Below are 25,268 nucleotides of genomic sequence, written 5' to 3'. Positions count from 1 at the left end.
TTTCCCCAAACCGGATATGCTAGCAAGATCCATGCGTTGATGCGCAAGTCCGTGCAACACAAATTAGCTAGGTTTCCCGAAAGAAATGCCAAAGAGAAAGCTAATTAAACCTTGCACTTGCAAGTAAGACTTGCCAACATTTACGACCGCATACCGCTTCAACATTAGACAGATCAATCTTCTTGCTCTTGACTAGCTAGCCAGAGCTTGCAGCATGCAGTATAGGACTATCACTCTCAATTTCAATCTCTCATTCTGTTGCTGTTGTCTGGCCATAAGCAGCCTTCCACGCATTAACTCAGCCTCTACATGTAAATCTGAGCGTGCATGCATAAGGAATATATCTGGCCAACGCTGCCTCACATCAGCCTTCCTCATCTCTACAGGCTATAACACACCCACTTAGGGGTGTTAATTGAAAACCGAAAACCGAAAAAAAACCGAACCATAACCGAACCATAACCGAAAAAAACCGAAGAAAAAAAAAACCGCACCAAACCGCAAAAAAACCGCACCAAACCGAAAGATTTGGTGTGGTTTTGGTTTGGGACGTTTGAAAACCGAAACCGAACCGAAAAACCGAATATATATATATTATAAAGAAATTATATTATTTATAGATATTTTTAATATACATAATTAAATATGTTATCGATCGAGACCCAAACTTTATCAAAATTCGGTGAATTTTTTACCATATCTGTATTTATATATGCTGATCACATCCGACGGTCGAAATTTCATAATTTGAATTTTAGATATTGGAACCACAACATGTCTACTAATGTGGTATAACTTGTTTAGTGGTCTTTTTGCAAATGTATGCAGTTGTGAAGCAACTATGTCTTATAAATAGAATTTTGCAAATTTGTCCGCATGATGTGTTACGTATAGTGAAATATGGTTATAGTAAAAAAATCACATATTTTCGATAACGTTTGTGTCTCGATCAAGGCGGTCAACCCTTTTTACGCTTATTATCCCCTATGGGTAGCCTTATCCCTGGAACGTAAAATTTTTGAAAATTTTATACGAGCTGCTACATCACATATATGTGAGAGTGTGTGCATGAAAAAATCCACCAAAACTAGTCAAGAAGGAGGGGGTAAGAACAAATTCACTTAATTAGATGAAATTAAGTTAATGTTGACCACATCGATCGAGACCCAAACTTTATCAAAATTCGGTGAACGTTTTACCATATATGTATTTATATATGCTGATCACATCCGACGGTCGAAATTTCATAATTTGAATTTTAGATATTGGAACCACAACATGTCTACTAATGTGGTATAACTTGTTTAGTGGTCTTATTGCAAATGTATGCAGTTGTGAAGCAACTATATCTTATAAATAGAATTTTGCAAATTTGTCCGCATGATGCGTTACGTATAGTGAAATATGGTTATGGTAAAAAAATCACATATTTTCGATAACGTTTGTGTCCCGATCGAGGGGGTCAACCTTTTTTACGCTTATTATCACCTATGGGTAGCCTTATCCATGGAACGTACAATTTTTGAAAATTTTACACGAGCTGCTACATCACATATATGTGAGAGTGTGTGCTTGAAAAAATCCACCAAAACTAGTCAAGAAGGAGGGGGTAAGAACAAATTCACTTAATTAGATGAAATTAAGTTAATGTTGACCACATCGATCGAGACCCAAACTTTATTAAAATTCGGTGAATTTTTTACCATATATGTATTTATATATGCTGATCACATCCGACGGTCGAAATTTCATAATTTGAATTTTAGATATTGGAACCACAACATGTCTACTAATGTGGTATAACTTGTTTAGTGGTCTTATTACAAATGTATGCAGTTGTGAAGCAACTATATTTTATAAATAGAATTTTGCAAATTTGTCCGCATGATGCGTTACGTATAGTGAAATATGGTTATGGTAAAAAAATCACATATTTTCGATAACGTTTGTGTCCCGATCGAGGCGGTCAACCCTTTTTACGCTTATTATCACCTATGGGTAGCCTTATCCCTGGAACGTAAAATTTTTGAAAATTTTACACAAGCTGCTACATCACATATATGTGAGAGTGTGTGCATGAAAAAATCCACCAAAACTAGTTAAGAAAGAGGGGGTAAGAACAAATTCACTTAATTAGATGAAATTAAGTTAATGTTGACCACATCGATCGAGACCCAAATATTATCAACATTAGATGAATTTTTTACCATATCCTTATTTAAATATGCTGATCACATCTGACGGTCAAAATTTAATATTTTGAATTTTAGATATTGGAACGACAACATGCCTACTAATGTGGTATAACTTGTTTAGTAGCTTTTTGCAATTGTATGCATTTGTGAAGCAACTATATCTTGTAAATAGAATTTTGTAAATCTGTCCGCATGTTCTTTTTATTTCGTTAAGAATCAAGTAGATAGACAAGTAAAGAAACTCCGATTTTCTTTACAAAATAACCGAAAGAAAAACCGATATAAACCAGAGAAAAACCAAACCGAACCAAACCGAACACAATTGGTTTTTGAAAAAAAAAGTGAAAAACCAAACCGAACCAAACCGAATAAATAGAACGGTTTGGTGTTCGGTATCACCTATAAACCGAACCATTCAAACCGATTAACACCCCTACACCCACTCCCCCACAACCTTTCTCCAAACAAAACGCCTCCATTATTGATGTTTCAATTCGCTCATTATTGATGGTCATGTTGTGTATTTGACTCCAACCATAATAGCCAAATAACCACTTCATCATCATATACACTAAACATGGTACTTGCATGTTTTATGTTTATTGATTAGCTCTCTGTTAGACTAATATTGGACTTATCATTACTTGAGCTATAAGAATTAAACTAGGATTCATCAATAGGAGATATTTGTTCTGTACTAAACCTTGTATCCAATTTGGTTAAGTACCAAGCCATTTTAGTTAAGAAAATCATCAATACATTAATATGTATTAGTATTGCATAAGGAAACTTAAACCTAAGAAGACTAAGAATACTAAGTAGATTCTTTATAGGAGATCTCTTGGTGTCTTGTGTTTTCTATATATAAGGTGTGTTGGTCCCTTCTTCTACTACGCAATATGCATATTTTTGGACATGCCCCATAGATGGTGTCAACGCGTAGTAACAAGGAGAAGATCAACGCTGCTACTATCAACGATTTGGAACAACAACTTGAAGTCATATCTCTCAACCACGACGAAGGTATTGACACTAAACCTTTAAGCTAGTTCATTAAGATGATAACATGTGGTCATGTTTATATTTGTGTAAATTATGATCTTGGAATTTCTTTTAGGACTACACTATGGTATCAAGAGCTACTTTTTCACACACATAAATCGTTTTGGGTTAATCATAAACTAGGGTTTTAATTGCAAAAACGTTTTCATAAAATAAACCTTGAAGAAAACAGGCCGGCTGGGCCATTTAGCTCTTTTAGCCCAAAACCTGCAGCCATACCCGACCCGCTTCAGACCCTTAAGTTAATTGATCATTGCAAAATGATCAGTTTAAAAAAAATTGGGGATTAGAGTTCTTCAGCTCGTCAAAAACCCAGAAGACATTTTCGTCTTCCTCTAGAATTAAAGCCTTGACTGCTGCAAATTAAATGGGCGACCTGTTTTTCTTGCCATTTTTGTTTTCGTGTTTTGGTTTTGTAGAAGATTAAGATTGTCAAGGTTAGCTTTTCCTAAAATTTAATTTTGTATGATGATGCATGTTTATAATTCTTGTTGTGCGATTGAATGAACCATAACAACACTCCCGACATGCGTTTAATTTAAGTTTAGATCTTGGACCGGATGAAACTTCAATTCAGCAAGTTTGATGCATGTTCTTGTTTGTGGGAAAAGTATGTTTAGAAAGTAAGGTTTCTGTTTGATATATGTGAATGGAATTGGGGTGTTTGATGAGTTGATCTCTTTGTATATGCTCACAGTAATCTAAAACCAAGATTTTCTCAATGAATTTGTAAAATTTTAGTTTCATAAACCTTACTGTTGATTTTGAAAATTTTGTTTTGGTTATAATGGACATGTTACACAAAATAATTCTCTATTGTTAAGTATAAAATTTGTAAAGATAAAATCAGCAACTTGTATTTCAAAATTTTCAACCATATGCATTTTGTCTTCCAAAGAAGTTTGAGCTATATGGTTATGAGATATGAAATAGCACTATGTATGGTTTTAGATTCATATGCAAGTACTAAGAACTTTTCTTCTGTCATAAAGATGTTGACTGCTTTTTTGACATTTTGGATTTACAGGCTTTAGCATAGTTCAGGAGCATCAAGTTCATGAGGATAGAGATTCTATCAGCTACTACACTTCTTGAATAGTCCTTAATCACCAGCTGCTTTATAAAACATCATGGCCTGATAATTAGTAGTTACCACTTACCACTTCCTAGTACGTGACTTGTATCGATCGGTTGCATGAAAATGATTGCTTTATTGATGACAAATATGTTACAAATGACTTTGGCATCCTGCCGAACTCCGGACTACAATTTATTCATTATCTGAATCACTGTCAAGATCTGCAAAGAAATTCACAACACGACTTTGATTAATCATACCTGCCGAAAACAGACTTTTTTCAATCCTGATTTGACTAAGATTATATGGGATTGGTTCTGGAATGTCGAATAAAACCCAAGGGTTAGTGTCGTTGGAGTTGGAGTTCGATTCTTGAATCCTTTCACCAGAAGAAGTACCAGTACCATTATTCTGAAAATGAGAAGAACCCATTGATGAGTGATTACTGACTTTTGTAGCCATTTTGGAGTTGGAGTTGGAGTTGGAGATGACCTCCATCACCTTTGGTGCAGATATCACTCCATCATATTTCTTCCTACTAGTACTGCTCCTTTTTGAAGCATCATTTGCTCTTCTTTCCTTGTCAAATCGATGACATGCCACATCTATTGGCTCTGTATACAAGCCCACCGAGTTAGGAATTGGCCCAAGAAGTAGTTCAAAATTCTCAGGCAAATCATCTGCATCTTCTACATCTATGAAGTAAATTCTTTCCAGTTCGGTGATGCCATCAAATGCTCTTTCCTGCCCTAAACCAAGGTTTTTCTTCGGGGTAGTAGTCCTTTGCTTTCGGATTACATTTTGGGGTAGATAATCGACTAGAAACTGTACGTCTTCTTTGTTATTCTTGTTGTCGTCGTTATTGTTGTTCTTGCCTCGACCTCGACCACGACCACGACCACCACGATTATTGAACATTATAAATCTACACAATATTGATATAAATGAATGTGGTAGTTTGATAACGATACTGAACCATGATTCTATTTTAGTTCATAATTATCCTTCTTATTCAATGAATCCTTCTACTTTTATGAAAAAAGGACAATATGCAATGAACTTGGTAACAATATAAAAAGATTTAAAAAAAAACTCAATGAAAGATTTGCCGTTTTATTCCATGTGAATATGCGTATGAAAAATAGTGTTCTTCTGCCCAATTTGATGAACCAAACGATGTAGTCTTAGATATATAATTAAGAGTACGTCCTTAGACTATATACTGTATATATGACAAAAAAAATTGTTACATATACATTGGGATTGCATTAAGTCTCTCGATCTTCCGTTAATTTTTTATTCTTTATCACCGAAATTTAAAACTATAAATAAGATGGTAAATAAGACAATGAATAAGTACATGAACACAAAAATTCCTCTCACACAGGCTTTATGGACGCTAATTATTTGAATTGCACATGTCAACTTGATCTACATGGAGAAACCCTACACTCTAATACAATAAATCATAAACCCAAAACTTTAAACCCGAAATTCTAGTTCAAAATCATCAACACCTATGAATGTCTTTTAACAAATATAAAAATATGTTAAATTATAATTTTAGTGTAATAAATTCATGTATCGAAATATAATAGATAAGGAAACCCACATGGGTCGCCGTTATGTAATTTCGTTAAATTATCAATGCGTTGGCATCACGTATTCAACAAATCAAGTAATTAAATACTAATAGATAAAAAAAAGGAGTCAATTGAAGTTCTTCCCAAACCTAAATTTGGTTTACAAGATTTTAAGGTCACACAACAGAAACGTTGACTACAAAATAGAAAAAGTTAAGACAAGATGAGAATGTACTTACCTTCACCGCAACCAGTAGACACCGCCAAGAAAAAGAAGTTCTAATATCTCCAAGAAGCTATCAAGAAACCTCGATTGTGGTTTTGCTCATCTTAGATTCTTAGAACTTTGCCATCAACTTTGTTTACGATTTTTCAATGCATCCTAATCCAGCAAGCATTCATTCTTGTTTATATTCAAAAACAAATCTGAGGAGGAACAATGAAATGGTAATTTTGCGTTGGGTGCAATAATTAGTCCCTTATTTGGGATACAATTATTTAATGTAATTATATTTTGGTCCATGTTGATTATATATCTATTAAAAAGGACAAACATTAAAGTGTATATAATCATACACCAAGAGGCTTAGGTGGAACAATGGATATTTTAAATTTAAATTTCTTTATATGTACTTGATAACAACTTAGCAATTTGCCAGGATAAGATTATCAGGTAATAAACACGAGAATCTCTTTTATTTTCCTAAAATTTATTGCACTTATATTGTAATTGAAATAAGAGAATAGTGAACAACATTGTGGTTTAATGGATGTGTTGGGTCCCACCACATATGCCTCTAGCTAAGGGTGGTAACCCAACGTCGTGTATTCGAATGGTTTAGTTTGTTGAGATTATTAAAATTATAAGCACATCAAAGGCGTGTATTGAAATGATTGTTATAATTGATGAGATTATAAACATGGTAAAGGGATCCAAGTAAATTAGTCTTTTGCAGGTAGCATATTATCGTTCTATACCGATTAAAGGGCGTGACGTGCAAAGTGTTTGGATTAAAGGGCATCGGGACCTCTCCTCTCTACTAGCTAGGCTCTTACCAACTCGACGGAATGTGATGGATGGATCAGTAATGTTCTTCTTTCCAATATATTATTATCATATTTGTAGGTATAGGCTTATTATGTGAAATGTAGGGGTAAATTTGGAAGATAAATTACTTTGTATGGTGAACTAGCGGCAACCCTTAACAAATCCTGCAATGCTTTCTTTTCCAACAGAAAACCAAACCCTCTCTTAAACCCCTCCGCCCCTTCTTCTTCTTACCTTTCAATCTCCCCCTCCCGCCGCCATGGCCTCAGCTCAAGCCTTAGAGGTACGTCTCTCTCTCTCTCTCTCTCTCTCTCTCTCTCTCTTCCCTTTCTCCGTTTCTGGGCTTGAGCTTACTCAGAGAGCTTCAATTGATTGGTGTTGGTTGATGATCGGACAGGTTGCTACGGAGTCGGTGACGTCAGTCACGTTCAGGTTCTATACCAACGAAGAGGCTCAGAGGCTGAGCGTTGTCAAGGTTACCAAAGGGGATTTGGTCGACGAATTGGGAACGCCGGTGCCCGGCGGCCTTTACGATCCGGCAATGGGCCCTCTCGACGACAGAGGCAACGAACGGTAATCTCACTGCTCAACTCTGGTTCACCCAATGTTTTGCGCTTTTTGAATTTTCGTTTGATTATTTTAGCTTATTGCTCCAAATGCACAGTTCAAATCCGCATTTTTGTAGTCGAAAATGAGTGGTGTGACTAGGTTCTGATGCATGCTTTGTTAATTTGATTGTATACTTTGGATTGAATGATATGTGCATAGTTGAATGTTGTTTTGGCTGAATTGATTAGCCATTTGGTTGTTGGATTCTGGCAGAATTGGGTTAGGAGAATTCATGATCCGACAGGCAATTGAGTTTATCGAATGTGCACTCTTACGAGTTGCTCCCCTTATTGTTGATGGAGTTTGTTCTGTATTGTTTGTGCAGGTGCAAAACATGTGGTGATAGTTCGTTTACCTGCCGGGGTCATTTTGGTCACATTGACATTGTTTTGCTTGTCTATAATCCCTTGTTGTTCAATGTTCTTTACAAACTTCTACAAAGAACCTGCCTAAATTGTTACTGTTTCCGAACAAGTAAAGAGCTGGTAAGTGAACTTTGGTGGGGAAGTATAACTAGTGCTTTGATAGGCTCACTGAGTTGTTTCAACAAGTTCATTCTTTGACTCTTCCTGTCGATGCCCTAATTTCTGTCTTCTTCTGTTTTTCGTTTTGGTGATTTAAGGTTGAAAAATATGTTTCCAAACTGGAACTCGTGATGAAAGGTGACGTTGTTGGAGCGAAAAGATTAGACTCTGACACACCTAATGAATACTCATATCTTGAGGAGGACGTCAAAGGAAATAATATTGAGAGAGAGGGGAATTCAAAGCAGGAAAGATGGACATCTCTTCAGTTCACAGAGGCGATGTCTATTTTGGAAGATTCTTTGGATACAAAACAAAAATGCAACAATTGCAAATTTAAAAATCCTAAAATCATTAAACCGACTTTTGGTTGGTTACAGATGGTATGATCTTTCATCCTTGCCATTCTAAAGAGTTCAAATGAGTCATGTTGCTGTCAGTATTTGCCTATTTGCTTATGTTGTGTGCATGTGGGTGTAGGGTGAAGGTGGGTGTGCCGGGGGGGGGGGGGGTGTTCAGTGCTTGATTATTCTTCTGATTCCAAATCAATTGTCACATACAGTTAGCAATCTTGTTGACATGATTTGGATGGTTGTTAAAGAGCTAGCAGCCACTTACAGTTGTAATGCTCTCATGGAACTATTTTCTCGGTTCATTAGTCTTTGCTCATTTGGGACAGATGGGAAGGGCTGAGGGTAGAGGTCAAAAATCTTCATGTGATAGAAATAGAAGAAGTACTCTAGCAACGTAAAGACAGAAAAAACAATATTCAAGCTTTTCACTGTTCTTTTTCTGACAGTTCTTAGATTACGTTGTTATTAATCCTATTACCTTTCTATGGTTCCTTTCCATGGTTTTAAGATAAAAGAAAGAAAGATAATAAATTCCAGTTTTTCGCGATTTTCTGAAAAAGACTGAAGTAATCTGAGTTATTATTCCTCTTAACATTCTATCTCTGTTTCTCCTTCCTACATTTTTTTCACATTTAGAGAACATTATTTATATTTTTTTCATACTTGGCACAACCGATATATGGTGATTTGCTCTTTGGTTCATGAGAGAAAAGCTAATCTTTTTTCATCCTATAACTTTTTAAATTTTTTTTATAGTTGCACTTTACTTGATAGGAAGATATCTATTGTTTATCTATATGTATTGTTTCTAATCTTTCAACACCACATACTAGTCTATATCCTATATTTTCGTTTGTATTACTGGGTTCAGGCTTGTCAATTACTGATTTCATTCTGAGTCATTCTTTTTAATTGGTTACTGTTTGTAGAATGGAGCCAACAATGCTAGAGAAAATGTTATCAGAGGTCTGGTAGGTTCCTTAAGTGTTCAAGAAGAAGGTGAATCTTGTGGTGACGATGTTGATGCAGGCAAATCTGATATGTCCTATGCATCCTCTCTTGTGACTCAAGATACTGCAACGAAGAAGAGTAAAGGACAAGAGGGCAAAGTGCTCAATGAGTTCTTTAAGCAGAAAAAGAAGTTCTCCGGAGATCTTTTACCAATTGAGGTATGCTCCTTGCAAATTTGGGCACATTATGGTAACAAGTGTTTGATTGTAATGTTGACTGTGGGCTATGCATGCGGGGAACTTCAAAACTTTGCCTATTTGCTATTTTGATGTGCTTTATAATGTTCTCTTTTCTTGCAGGTTAAAGATATAATGAGGCGTTTGTGGAAAAATGAGGCCGGACTCTGCTCTTTTCTCAGTGATATTCAGTGCCAAGGCTTTGAAAGAAAAGAAGGTTACTCTATGTTTTTCTTAGAGACTGTTCTTGTACCACCAATCAAATTTCGTCCTGCAGCCCATAGTGGTGATTCTGTAAGTAAATTTCTCTCTCTCTCTCTCTCTCTCTCTCTCTCTCTCTCTCCGTCTCTAGCTCTCTCTCATTGTATATATACATATACATACGTCCATGTACAAACATCTCTCATGTTTTGGGTTGTGGACCCTTGTGATTGTAAGGTCCTTTGGTAGTGGGGATAGTCTAGAGGGAGACAAACCAGACCCCTGTCTCTCTATCTTTCTATATATCTATCTGAACTTGTAGTCTCGTGGGTTAGTGTCTTCGATGGAATTACTAATCTCAAAGTTCAACACTCGTTTGTTCCTGGGAGTCACTTTTTTCTCAAGCTTGTTCGTAAGTGGGGATTTTGTTTCCAGAACCAAATATTTTCTTGTTTATTTGTATGGGATCTTGTAAGTTGAGGACACCATAATGATACATAAACTAGGATTATGGAACCATTCTGAGGCAATACCTTATCTCGTAGTTCATTGAATAATTGCATCTCTAACCTGTTGATTTGTGTCTCAAACCCATTTAGCAGTTGTATTCAAATATTATGGAACTATAATGTTGTAGTGAATCGGTCAACAAGTTAGTCAGAGAAAGAGAACAAGCACAGCAAACCAAGAGAAACAACCACAAAGAAAAGAACACAAGAACACAGATTTAAGGTGGTTCAGCAAATAGCTTTGCCTACATCCACCGGACAGAAACACACTTCCACTATGATAATAATGGGTACACAAGAAAGACTAAGAAGACAAAGACTCTTCTCTTCCTATCTTTCTCCTCTCTGCCCTCTCTCACCCTCTAACCGAGAATGGAACACACTATGCTCTTTGTCTCTGTGATGCCTAAACCTAGAGCATAACCCCTCCTTATATAGCCATAAGGACAACAAACATATTTCCTCACCAAATAGGAATCTTATTCCTAATAGTGGTAGGCTATAAAGCCTCCTCTTTCTACAAGTAAACCATCATCAATAAGGATTCTCTATCCTTACCGGAACACCATACTCTAAGAAACTATCTTAGGAAAAACACATGGGCTGGAAAACCCAACAAATGTATGAGAAGAACGGAATAATGGGAGATTATGGGAGGACTTCTGAGTTAAAGCAAAACTCTTGAAAATTCAATTGACCATGAGTTGGAAATTGCTGATTTATTTGAGATTTAAAACATCAGGTTGAGTTGGAATTAAGTTTAGAATTTATTGGAATGAATTTGAGTCGGATGAATCACGTTAACTGTTGAAGGATTGGGGGAGTTTGATACATTTTTTATTGTATTTAAACTATGGGTACTATTTTACGAGTCAGTCTCCTTTGATGTTATTCAGGCATTGCTGGATGAAATTGCTGGATGAAAAGAGCTAGAACTTTTGGCAATTTGGATCTCTTCTTATTTAGTTTACATTTTGCCTAGGTCCTCTGAGCCTCTGTAACCAAATCCCAAAAAAGGGCAACCCCATTTGAGTACTTTTATTTTCCTAGAATTCACAGTTCATATTCTTTTCGGAGATGTTACTTGTCTAAGGTCTGAATAAATGGAAACTGTTCCCCAGGTCAAAGTTAGAGCTTGAGTTGCAGCTTATGCAAAGAGCAAAATACCAGATTGATGTTTGTTCGCAAACTGGTGTATGACATGCATGGGGCCAGATAAATTTTATATAATTTTTTAGTTAATTGTTTAGTTATAGCCTCCGACTCAGAGATGCAGGGATGGTATAGGAGTTCCTGAAGGCGTGTTTTACACTTTTGAGTACCAGCCCATTAGGGGTTCTGGTTGGAGCAAGATAACCACCATTTGTGGAGTAGTGCAGGGTCTTGGTTGTGTTATTTTGTTCAGTTAAATGAAAAAAAATGTGGAGCTATTCTCAGATGTAGTTGTATTACTGATTTCTGTTTTGTTGCTCTTAAGGGTAATCATTCTTGGTCTTGCTTTTTTTTTTGTTAAGTAGGAATGCTTCTGTTACTTTGGGAGTTTTCAACACTTGAGTGTTGTGTTCTCTATGTTCTTGTTTGCCATATACATAGGTGAGTAGAGATAACTGTTAATCTGCTGCTTGTTTAATTGGTTTTTTTTTTGGGAGTTTTGAATGATATTTCTCTTATTAAGTTGCCACATGTTAAGCTCCTGGTGGGCTACTAGTAAGCTAATACTGCAAATAGTGATATGGCATTTTTACTTGATGTTGATCAAACTTATCTTGTGGGGGTTCCATCGTGTTTGACATGCTGTGAATTTTTTTATCTTTTGTTCAACCTAAAGAGGGTGTGAAATCATCTTTTGTCCCACCTTCTCTAATTCCATCCTGATAATAATGTCTTTTTATTCGATGTTTCTCATAGGTGATGGAGCACCCTCAAACAGTTTCGTTGAGTAAGGTAATCGAGAAAAATACATACTTGAAAGATGCTCTTGGTAATGACAACCTGTCACAGACAATTCTCCGTTGGAGACAACTTCAAGATTGTATAAATATAATGTTCGATAGCAAAACTGTTGCAGGTGAGTAAATATGTGTTTCTAATATTTTTCCTCGTATGGTTAATAGTCACCTTTATTTACCCTTTATATCAATTTCTGTTATAGATTTTTTTATCTCTAAGGTTAATTTTTAGAAGAATAAGCGGTGAGTGCACCCATCTAATTGAGGACTTCACAGCCATCTACTTGATGTAGCACTGGGAAATAGCTAGACTAAAAGAGAAAAAGGAGAGTAGAAGAAGTAGAATAAGGAGAGATCCGGAAATCTTTATGCATATATCTTCAGTCAAAGCATAAATGTAGATAAGAAAATAATAACAAATATCAACCTCTATGTTACCAAGATAAGAGCATTGAGAATAACTGGCTAGCTCGTGATAGTAACTGCTGACATGGCTCGCTACGGTTATATGCCAGGCATAAATTTCGTGCCATTGGAACCTTTAGTCAGTGTATTGGCTGACTCAATTACCTTTAGTAATCAACACCCTACCATGAATCCCAGTGAAAAACAAAAACTCTCTCCTAAAAGGGGAACATTGTATCTTCTGTTTGTGTGTGCAGGTCACATCACTAAGTCATTTAAACTCAGAAATTAAGTATATAGAAACACTTAGAGCTAGGAAAGATTACTCCAATCACCATGGGAGCCTAGATTTTGAAAGGGAAATCAGGAAAGCCTTAAAATACTCAATCTGGAAATACTTCAATGAAAACATGACACAAAAGTGAGTACAAGTCTGGGCTCAGAGCAAGGACTAAAATATTGGCGAGAACGGAAATATCGAGGGTCAAAAAAATGGCAATTTCGACGGAAATTTTGGGAAATATCGATCTTGAAAATAAATTGAGAAATTTGATGGAAATTTAAATAAAACCATGGAAATTTTGAATGAAATTTTGAGAGATGTTTCTTTGATCAATTATCTACTATATTTTATAATAAAAAAATCATGTATAACTATTAGTCTATAATGAGTTGTAGTACTTTGAGATGAAACAATCATCGATAATTCTTAAAAAATGACTTTAAAATTTAGCATCTAATTGACTTGAAAAGGAATATAGTAGATAATATACTGCTAAATTTCCCCCATAAGTTCATCATTAATCTATATGATAGTAGGTAAGTGGTAAAAAAGAATTCAAGAAGAACAAAGGAAAAGAGTAGTGGTGCAACAATCTTTTACCTATTTACAGTGTAGCAAAGTTAAGGAATTTTTTTTAAAATTAGCTAGCAATTGACTTGTAGTGAATAATTAAATTATTAAAGGAAGGAAAAAAAAAGTAGTATAATCAGTTGGGATTAGTAAATCATTTTTATAAACTAAGACTAGTAATTAAGGAAAATACATATATTATAACAATGCATAATATAACAATAAATGGGCTTGGTTGAGATGGCCAAGGCACTGCATGTGTAAGGGGTTGATCAGAGGTTCGAATCTCCTCTTCAACATGTTTAAATTTAGGTAAAATTGCTAAAATACACCATGAACTTGACTCAAATTGTCAATTTACACCCCGAACATTGTAAATGTGAAAATTTGCCTCCTCAACTTAGTAAACTGTCAATTTGCACTCTCACCGTTAAATTTAACATTTTTCATCCAATTTGTTGTCACATGTCATGCAAATAATGGATATTTTTGTTATTTAATATATATTTCATTTTAATAACAAAAAACACAAGGAATTTAATATTTGTACAATTATATTTGTTCACTCATTTACTTCATGATTTTTTTTTCTTAATATTTTTTCCCCGCTAGTATACTTAACATTCATCATCAGCTAATTAAGTAAGGACACAAGACAAAAAATCAAACCTCTGAAATGACAAAACCTTGGAAGTAAACTTGACGATTGCTAGAGACTATAGACATAATTAATTAGTTTTAGTTCTTCACTTATAGTAGTAATTATGTATCGTTATTTTGAAAAAAAAAATTATTAAGAAAGATAAATATCGTGACGTGAATGAATGAGCAAATATAATTGTACAAAACTTAAATTTCTTATACATTTTTATCATTAAAAAATGAAATAAATATTAAATGAAAAAAATGTTCATCATGTGAATGGCATGTGACCACAAATTAGATGAAAAATATTAAATTTAATGGTGAGGGTGCAAACCGGCAGTTTTTGCCAAGTTGAGGAGGCAAATTTTCGCATTTACAAGTTCGGGGTGTAAATTGACAATTTGATCCAAGTTCAGGGTGTATTTTGGCAATTTTTCCTTAAATTTAAGGTGGTGGCGACACGTGGCGATGTGAGGTTGGTCCATGCAAGATATCGGGAAATATTGCGATATTTTTGAAATTATTCGAAAATATCGGACGAAAGTGAGTTGGTATGTGAACGAAATATCGTTATGTGAGAAAAACGAAAATATCGCCGAAATTTTGACGATATTTTCGATTTTTCAGTCCTTGTCAGAGCATCTCCAACAAATTATGCATTTCACTCCAAGTTCTCCATCACATTCTCCAAAATAGAGAAAAAGATGAAAGAGGAGATGATACTGTACTTACAGCAATGGCAAAAATTTTGCACAATGAAAATATTATTTGCCGCACTTTCTCCAACAAGTCATATTTCAATTATAACTAATCAATACACGAATATGCCAAATAAAGAATCTGTTGAGCCAATTTACATACCAGTCCAGGGGGGGGGGGGGGTATGTCAGAATGTTCGAGCTTGTCGAGCATGCAACACTTAACCAATCTAAAATATCAGTACTTTAGAGGTTGGTTTTACTAAACTGAAGTGTCTATGTAAAATCTAAACTGTTTTTACACTCACCAGCTACTTTTAATATGTATATCTGTCTTATCCGTATTCAAAGTAGCTGGTGAGTGTAAAAACTGTTTGACCAAATAGATGTGGACAGGTCCATACAAGTGATACAACGTCCATTTTTTGATTCACACTTTAATTATTAACCAAACAAGAAGCTTAACTGAATTGGAGGCTAACGTTAACATTTAACAATCATTTCTAAACCATTCATGCATTCGTATGACACGGTTGTGTAGCTAAATGTTCGCCAACTTATTCATTTTTGCAGACAATATTAAAGGGTGGTCTTAAATTATGACTATAGTTTTGTAAGAGAAAAGATAAAAACTTATAAGCGGGTGTTCGAATTAATTCAGATACTAGAATTATCCATCTTGAGGGATTTTGTTAAACCTGACTTTATCTCCAAAGCTTTTGTTTCTGTTTTTATACACTTCTTTGTCGTTGGAAATACAAGTAATTGATTAATTATTTTTATTTTTATTGTAGTACTCGAGCTGTTCTTTTATTCTTTTAAAAGGTTCAGCTTTCATTTTGCGTAATTGATTCTAGGTCAAGGTAAAACAGATGCTTCTGGAATATGCCAGTTGCTGGAGAAGAAGGAAGGCGTGTTCCGCCAGAAAATGATGGGAAAGAGGGTCAATCATGCATGCCGATCTGTTATTTCCCCAGACCCCTATTTAGCTGTTAATGAGATTGGAGTTCCTCCAATCTTTGCAAAAACATTAACTTATCCTGAGGTATGGTTGACTATTTGGCCTGGTGGCTTGAGATTAGCATCAATGTTGGCAGTTATGTTATTCTTCTTCGCTAAAATATTATCGAAATTGTTAATCTTTCTCTTTTCCTTATTTGTTCCCTTCTGCTGACTGGTTTTAAATTCTTTAGTCTCCATTTCCCTCCCTTGTGCTTACTCATAATTTTTTCCATTTATGTTTGTACCACTAAACTTTATCCAATACCACACTTTCTATCTTCATCATCCAACAACATACTTTATGCTTAATCCCTTCCCAGACTTCATTTCCATTTCTGCAGCCATATCTTTGTGTCTGAAGGTGGTGTGTTTTCTATGTTTGTGTACCTAGTTTGTAATTGTCTTTGACAACAAAAATGCATGGTGAAAAGAAAAATAAGTATGTTGAATAGTCCGTCCTAATTATGCATATGAAGGGTGACCTGTGTGTGTGTTTATATATGTTTGGTAATCATATCTTCCCTTCTATATGCTTCTATTTTTTATGCTTGTATCTCATAATGCAGGGAGTTACTCCATGGAATGTTTTCAAGATGAGGAATGCTATTGTCAATGGTTCTGAAATACATCCTGGAGCTACACACTATATTGATAAAGCATCTAAGAAGTTGCCACAACAGAGGGAGGACCGCGTTAAATTGTCAAGAAAGCTACCTTCTTCAGAAGGGGCAGGGACGCAACACAGGAAGGGATCAGAGTATGAAAACAAAGTTGTACGTCGTCACATGGAAGATGGGGACGTTGTTCTTGTTAATCGCCAGGTGTGCCACGGTGATTTTGTGTTCATATGTAGAAAGTTTAAACCATTGTAGTAGATAATTGGTCCATGTCAAAGTTAGTGCTCTATTTCCCATACTATTGGATAATTGGTCATGTCTAACAGTCTAAGATAGTGCTTTATTTATTACCATACTATAGGATAATTGATCTAGTAAGTGTTCCTGTGGACATACGATTAAAAAAGGATGTCATGCATTTGTTTGGTTTATTTATTTGTATGTTTGATATTGAAGTTGCCAAAGAGTTGATCTGAAACATTGTAAAATAGTGTGGATGTTTGGTTAATTCTTAATGAGTTCGAAAGGGGGCTTATATATATATATATATATATATACACATATATATTCCCCTTCTAGAGCAGAGCCCCTGCTTTGAAATTTCAAGTGCGGACTTTCTTAATTGACTAACTTTTAGGTCACTTTTTCACATCTCCACCATTCAGTAGTTAGGAATGTATGTTTTTGACATCCATACAAAATTTCAGCCAATTTGGTTATCGTTGAGGTATGGAAACTCTATTAAATCAATGAACCAACTGAATCTGTTTAACTAGAACCGTTTTTGTAAATCACAACTGTGAAAGCTCAAATGGTTATCAAATTGAATAAAATTTTTCGACATGATCTATATATTATGTGTGTTTGACTTTGGGTCCCAATAAGTAAGTCCATATGGAAAAAATTAGATACATTTCAGCAGTGATTCAATACAGATCTATAATAGTATCACGGTGTCACTACTATGATGTGGTAAACTTGCTAAATTTTTACTTTGAATAGCTTATTGAAATTAATAGTTCTTCCTCTTCAAAAATTATTTTTGATTGATTTCTCTATCCTAGCTATACTAGGTGTTCAGTATGTGCTTCACTGATTAAATTAATTTTTGTTTAAATTTCACACTATTGCACTTCATGAACCGCTTACAGCAGCACATTGTGTATAGTGCTTCAGTGTTCTGCTTCAAATAATTTGTTACAATAATTTGTTTTTCTTTTCAGAGAATGATATAATGTGAATTTTGTATTGTTATGTACAAGTGTTAACTATCTGATGTTTTCATTTCACAGCCTACACTTCACAAACCCAGTATAATGGCTCATATAGTTCGTGTATTGCCAGGGGAGAAAACATTACGCATGCACTATGCAAATTGCAGGTCTATTTTCTCACTACATATAACTTCTAAAATATGTATAATTAATAATTGATTGAAATTTAGGTCTTGAAGTTACATAAATCTTTGATTTTATTAACACTTGTGATTTCAGCACTTACAATGCTGATTTTGATGGGGATGAAATGAACGTTCATTTGCCACAAGATGAAATTTCCCGAGCCGAAGCTTACAATTTAGTGAACGCAAATAATCAATACGTAAAGCCCACTAGTGGTGATCCAATTCGAGCCTTAATTCAGGTTATGACAGTTATTGGACTAGTCTATATGTCACGCTGAGGATATCTTGTGTCTTTAATTATATTCTGCAACTGCTGCTTCTAACTACATTGAGTTTGGAAAATTTCAGGACCATGTTATAAGTGCTGTCCTCCTTACAAAAAAAGATACCTTTCTCCACTCAGATGAATATAATCAGCTTCTTTATAGTTCTTCTGTTTCAGCATGTGGTTTGGACACTTTCTCTGGAAAACCAGGTCAAAAGGTTCTATCATCCAACTCTGAAGGTGCAATGCAAGCCCTTCTTCCGGCAATTTGGAAACCAGTGCGTCTGTGGACTGGAAAGCAGGTTAGACTTAGCTAGCTCAGAAAAGTCAGTGCACACTTAAAGTGTAACTGTTTTTTGCTTACTGAAAATCTGCATAACTTTCTGAATGTCTTGAACCATAGCTATTTCCGAAAATTAAAGTTTGTGCGTTTTATATACGAGTCCTGTTCACCTACTCAGTTGATTTTTTTCAGAGTTGTGTTCAACTGCACTTGCTTTTAAATCTTACAATGTTAAATGTATAGTAACTAAATTAATCCACCTGCCTTATAATTATCCGCCGTTAGACATAAATTGAAGCGCAGTTGATCACAAGTAAGAACAGAATCAATTAAGTGGACGAACATGACTGATTCTTGATATATCCTTTTCTTTTTCTTATTTGTTATTATTGTTTTCTTGCTTTGTTTTTACAGTTAAATTGTTGATGAATAGTAATGTGATGTTCTTATTTCACATATATATATAACACAAGTTATTTCATCCCTCTAGGTCATCAGTACCTTGCTAAATCATATTACAAGTGGATCTCCACCACTTACTGTTGAAAAGGAAGCAAAACTTCCATCTGGGTTTTTCAACTGTAAGACTCTTGAAGAAGAAGATAAATCTGATAAAGGTCGACGAACAAAAGAGAAGAAGTCTAGAAAAGAAGAAGCTGGTAATGATGATCTGAAGGAAAGAGAGGAGCCAGATGAGAGCAAATTGTTAATCTATAGAAACATCTTGGTGCGTGGCGTGATTGACAAAAATCAGTTTGGTGATTATGGTTTGGTCCATAATGTGCAAGAATTCTATGGTTCAGAAGCTGCAGGAAAATTGCTTTCTGTTTTTAGCCGTTTATATACTGTTTATTTACAGGTTAGTTGAGTTCGATATTGAAACCTTTATTCTCAAGTTTATTTATTTCAGACTTTTTTCAGTATGGTTTGTAAACTTGCAATTCAGATGCATGGGTTCACTTGTGGAGTTGATGATCTTTTGCTAATACAAAGCAAAGACGAGAAAATGAAGGAACAACTTGAAAGTTGTGAAGAGCTTGGTGAAAAAGTATTCCGTGAGTTTATTGGTGCCAGACAAAGTAAAAGGAAAGGTACTGGTCTATAAAGTTATTTTTCCTTTTAATTAAAAGTTGACTCCTCATTAATTAATATAGTTACAAAGAGTTTTAATCTTTTCAAAAAGCTGGCTACAATTTTAATGTTCTTGATTTGCTTTGGAAAGCTGTCGATACTTATAGACATGCATCACATCGTGGTTGAAATTGCAGATCCACTGATACTGCGATCGGATATCGAAGAATTTTTACGCAACAATGGAGAATCTGTATCGGAAATGTTGGACAGGAAAATGACGAGTGAACTTAATAAGAAAATCTCCAAATCTGATGTCTTTAAACAATTGTTTAAGAAAGGGTTATCAAAACCATCAGTTAAGAATTATATGTATCTTATGACAAGCTCTGGCGCTAAAGGTGGTGTGGTAAGTTTTTGGCGTTTGGAACCTTGTTCTTTTCCCAATCGTGTGCCATATGACATTATATATTTCCCCTCAAATATAGTTTCACATATATGAAAACAATAAACATAGATGCTTCTTACAATTTAGAAGAAGAAGCAAGGTGTATGATAGGTCATGTATTGGTCTGTTAACTTTTTTTTTGATTAACTCTTTTGAATTTGCATTAAAGCACAGGGGTATCTTACCCTTAGTTTTGTTATGTAAGCTATGTTTTATTTACCTCTTTAGATAGTATTTAACCAATGATTACTTCTATTTTATAGGCAAATCTCCAACAAATTGCTTCATACTTGGGTCAGCAAGAACTAGAAGGAAAACGAGTCCCTCAAATGGTTTCTGGAAAGACCTTACCATGCTTCCCTCCATGGGATTGGTCACCTCGAGCTGGAGGTTTTATTATTGATCGCTTTCTAACTGGTCTTCATCCTCAGGAATATTATTTTCACTGCATGGCTGGCCGTGAAGGGTAATTTTCTTTCTCAACCTTTTTCTGAATTGTGAGGCATAAGTAACCTATATTAATATTGATTGCCCACTTCATCTGTTTTGTTTGTGCCTTTCTAAGTTGTGTTTCTTTCGTGGCAAATTAAGTTGCATTTCTCATGAAAGATGCATCCTTTTGGCAATGTCAAAGTCTTAGATATATAAAAGGGAAGAAAGGTGACCAGCCCCTCGCCTCGGGTTTGTATGAAAAATACATCAAGTGGGCTTATGCCATTTGGCGTATCATGCTAATTGTTCTCACGTTTCTCTTCACTGTTTATAGCAGAAAGAGATTAAATAGTAACCGAGTGCACTGAGTTCCCCTGTTCTGCCGTTAACATTTTGTTTTAGGTTCAACAAGTTTATCTTAGTAGTTGATAGTTGAATTATGTGTGTGATTATGTCGATCAGTAGGTCGAGGAGTGGAGTAAGTTATCTCTGAAGTGACGGGTGCTTTTCTTATTATTAGAAGGGCTGAGTTTGTATTAGTTGGTATGGATAAGTTGCATAGAGCTCTGTATTTTCTGCTTTTCCCAACCTTGATGTCCCCTTTCAGGGAATTTCAGTTGATTCTTAGATCTGAATAGCGATCCTGATTAACTATTAAATTTGGTTTCATCATAGAATTACAATGCCTTGTATTTTACACGAGCTAGTATTTTCGTGCTTTTGAGCTGTGCCTCTTTTATAAATATTCAAACTATAGGATGATATTGTTTTGTTGAAAGACTTTTTGGTGCCTTTGTTGTTGGTCTTTTCTATTCAGCAATATCCAGAAGAACATAAGTTGATGACCTTTTTCTTTTCTTTATCTTTTCTCTAGCTGGTTAATACAGCTGTCAAAACACTGGTTATTGTTCGATTGATGTATCTTATTAACAACTATCTTGTTTTGCATAGGCTGGTTGATACAGCTGTCAAAACATCTCGTAGTGGCTACTTGCAAAGATGCCTTATTAAAAATCTCGAATGCCTTAAGGTTTCTTATGATTATACTGTCCGTGATGCGGATGGTTCAATTGTTCAATTCCGTTATGGGGAGGATGGTATTGATGTCCATTTGACAAGCTTTATCAAAAAATTTGAAAAATTGGCAAATGTAAGTACTTGTTCCTAATTTTCTGAATCGGAATCCGAAATTTCGCAGTCATTTTCAAGTTATTCATTTGTTTTGTGATGTTACATTTTTTTCAGAATAAAGAAATGTTTGACGAGAGAGTTGGTCATCAAATCGGTGAATACCCCTTTATTGAAGAGTTGCCTCCTGCCTATAAAAAAAGAGCAGGCCTCAACATAAAGTTAATGGAGCACAAATATCTCAGCAGTCTTGCACAACCAGGAGAACCAGTTGGTGTTCTTGCTGGTCAGTCTGTAGGAGAACCATCTACACAGATGACGTAAATTTTCTTTCTATTTTTGTTCCTTTGCTACACTATTTGAAGTTGCCCTTGAGAAGTCCTAATGTCTTTTGTTCTCCACACTGATGCATTCGTTGAACATAGGGTAGAAGCATGTTTCCTGTCTTTCTGTATTGCCCATACTTTAGTTTTGGTGGGTGCCATGTACGGAAGTAGTACAAGCTTGGCTAATTTAGAGGGTTTTTGAGTTGTTAGTAGTAAGAAATTATAAATTTCTATGGAATTGTTTGTTTAAAAAGTTTCGTGGGTAGTTCGGATGCAGTAAAATACAAGAATTTAACCTACAGGTTGGGTGGAAAAACTTTTCGATCAAGTGCAATCTGTCTCCTTTTATACAACTTAGTTCTGCAAATTTTAAGGGTTGCTCGGTTCTACTCTTTTTTACTTGCTGGTGGTGGTGTGCTTGTTGTATATTTAGCTTTTGGTGTTCTGTCTTTTTGGATGTGGATTGTTCTACCACTGGATGTACTCGCATTAATACGATGCAAGTAAAAGTGACGGTATCTGTATATGATATATGATAGGTTTTGAAAATGAGTATTATTGATTTGGTATATTCTGCACAGTGCACACGAGAGCTAGATATCCTTTTTAATTATGAAAGCCAGATTTTCTGTATATGATTCATGATTATTTATGGATGTGGGTATCATTGATTTTGGTATATTCTGCACATTGGGCGCTAGATATCGGTTTCAAGTATGTGTATTGGTTTACTATACTGCAATATCAAAATTGGCCAATTTCTCTATTTAGGTGATAATTGTATTTGTATTCAGTATCTGTGGGCTTAGGATCACTGCTACCATTTTTTCAGTCTAAATACCTTCCATAATGCTGGGCGAAGTGAAATGAATGTGACTCTTGGAATTCCACGGCTCCAAGAGATCTTGATGACTGCTTCAAGTGATATCAAGACTCCAGTTATGACGTGTCCATTGATAAAGGAGAAAGCGTGAGTATTTGTTGTGAACTATATCCAGTTTTCTTTTTACACGTCATGGAAAGTTTATGGGAGTTTTATACTCAACTTTTGGATATTGCTGAAGTATCCCCAATCCATTTTTTTTTATCCATTGAGGAATGTTCTGTACTGTTCTCTATCTTAATCTGATATTTGCAATCTTTTTGCTATATGCAGGGAGGATGCTAAAAGTATAGCTGATAGGTTAAAGAGGATCACTGTGGCCGACATAATTGAGAGCATGAAAGTAAATATTACACCATTTACACATCAAGATCATAAGGCCTGCCGTATTTATAAGCTTGAGATGATACTCTATATACCACAACATCTTTCGAAATTTTCAGAAGACTGGGAGGAACTCCTAGAGGTTAAGTTTGTCAGGGCCTTGGAGGATGCCATACAAAATCATTTGGTTTTGCTATCCAAAATTAGTGGTATAAAAGATATAAAGGCTGATTCACTGCCAAAGGCATCAAATGAGACGGATGAAGACGTTTCTTGTAACATATCCCAGCATGAGGCAGGAGATGATGATGATGGCGATGTAGATGACAGTGGTGAAGGAGCTGAAGACTTTGGGTTGGATGCACATAAACAAAAGCGGCAGGGTACAGATGAGATGGAGTATGAAGATGACTGTGAGGAAGAAGTGACTGAAGCTCATTATCCCGATGGAGAAAGCGAAATTGATAAGGGGGATAGTGACGTTGAAGTCGATAACGATGGTGTGTCGGGGATCTCTGATGCTAATGATGAAATGGATGAAAGGCCATTAACGGGAGACACATCTAAGCCACACTCAAAAGGAAAAAAGACCGAATCAAGGGATAAAATAAAAAAAAAGGCAAGAGCGAAACTAGTAAGAAAGGAGTATGACAGGGCAACTTTTGTGTCAGCCAAGGGATTTCACTTTGAGATCCATTTTAAATTTACCAATGAACCTCATATTCTTCTGGATCAGGTATGTCCCCTTTCTCATAAAAACTTCCCCTCCATTTTCTAGCAAAAGCTTGCACAGATTAACACCTGCACCCTGGTCCACTAAATTGCATTTCCCAGCATGGAAATATATTGACATCGTAGAAGCCAATGACAAAACCAAAAATTACTTACAATTGTTGTCAATTCATGTGTAGTTATGCCACTGAGGCACTGACTTTCTTTGTAACTTCTCTATTGATATATATCTATATATGTATATTATCTGTAGATTGCTCGGAAGACATCCCGAAATGTTTGTGTCAAAAGCTCTGGCAAGATATTGGATTGCAAAGATATTGATATTTATGGTAATGAAGATCAAGTTTACTGCTCCTGGGAGGATCCCAAAAATCCCACAGAAGAAGAAAAGAAGATGCGAGCCTTGCAGACAGCAGGCGTGGATTTTCCTACACTATGGAAACTGCATGATTATCTTGATGTTAACTATATATATTCCAACAACATTCATGCTATGCTGACCACCTATGGAGTAGAAGCCGCCAGAGAAACTATCATCAAAGAAATAAGTAATGTCTTCAAGGTTTATGGGATATCTGTCAATATCCGACACCTTTCGCTAATAGCTGACTACATGACTTATAGTGGTGGTTACCGTCCAATGAACAGATTTGGGGGTATAGCAGAGTCTATATCGCCCATCAATAAAATGTCATTTGAGACGGCTTCCAAGTTCATTCGTGAAGCAGCATACCATGGGGAGACGGATGACTTGGAAACACCATCTGCTAGGATATGTCTTGGGCTGCCAGTAAAAGTGGGCACTGGCTCGTTTGATGTGATGCAGAAGATTGAGATTTAGATGTGGTTAGTATGCGATGGATGAAAATTGAGAGGTATTTTGATGTATGAAAAAGATGAGCCAACGCTCTCAGTTTGTATTTGTTATTTATGTTTTCTAACGGGCCAATACCTTTGTTAGCTGATGTAATCTTTTTGAGCATCTCGAAGAAAAGAAAGTGTTTTTACGGGGAATGAAAATGTTTCATTAATTAGACAGCATTAGTATCAAAGCTCAAAGCATCTCCAGATGGAGAAGCCACGTCTAAGAAAATAGAGTGACATTGTGGAACATAAATTGAGCTACTAAATCAGCTGATATCCTGGAACAAAAGCTCCGGCCGCGCAAACTAACACTGTCAACTAATACTAGGCTGGCGACAGAATAGGCAACATAGTTGGGCGAAAAACTTGAAGCAATTTTCTAGCATCTCTATTCTTTTTTTTTTGGTCTGTAGCATCTCTATTCTCTAATGGTGTTTGTGAGCCTCCAAGGCGGAGTACAAACACCATTCACAACATTTTTGACGAGTTTGGAATCACCTTCCACTTCAACATAGTTAAAACCTTTAAAAACATGGAAACGCCTCCAAGGTGCAAGATCATCATGTCGAGTTGCTGCACATCTTAGTAC

The 25,268-nt window shown here is 35.6% G+C and overlaps 1 protein-coding gene across 1 annotated transcript; it reads left to right on the top strand.

The window, feature by feature from the left end:
- The first annotated feature begins 7,158 nt into the window (after positions 1 to 7,158).
- Positions 7,159 to 24,840, top strand: LOC126798061 (DNA-directed RNA polymerase I subunit 1). The gene is made up of 21 exons (XM_050524886.1): positions 7,159 to 7,249; positions 7,364 to 7,539; positions 7,901 to 8,060; positions 8,198 to 8,482; positions 9,382 to 9,621; positions 9,763 to 9,933; positions 12,258 to 12,417; positions 15,757 to 15,944; positions 16,468 to 16,722; positions 17,811 to 17,899; positions 18,012 to 18,159; positions 18,269 to 18,487; positions 18,959 to 19,327; positions 19,415 to 19,559; positions 19,737 to 19,948; positions 20,251 to 20,453; positions 21,371 to 21,569; positions 21,665 to 21,867; positions 22,706 to 22,843; positions 23,030 to 23,816; positions 24,066 to 24,840. Exons 1-21 carry the CDS (start codon positions 7,226 to 7,228, stop codon positions 24,654 to 24,656), a joined length of 4,962 nt encoding a protein of 1,653 aa, XP_050380843.1. The 5' UTR covers positions 7,159 to 7,225; the 3' UTR covers positions 24,657 to 24,840.
- The last annotated feature ends 428 nt before the right edge of the window (positions 24,841 to 25,268 follow it).

This window comes from Argentina anserina, chromosome 6 (genome assembly GCF_933775445.1).
Source record: "Argentina anserina chromosome 6, drPotAnse1.1, whole genome shotgun sequence".
NCBI classification, from domain to species: domain Eukaryota; kingdom Viridiplantae; phylum Streptophyta; class Magnoliopsida; order Rosales; family Rosaceae; genus Argentina; species Argentina anserina.
This window is presented reverse-complemented; position numbering and strand designations above follow the sequence as displayed.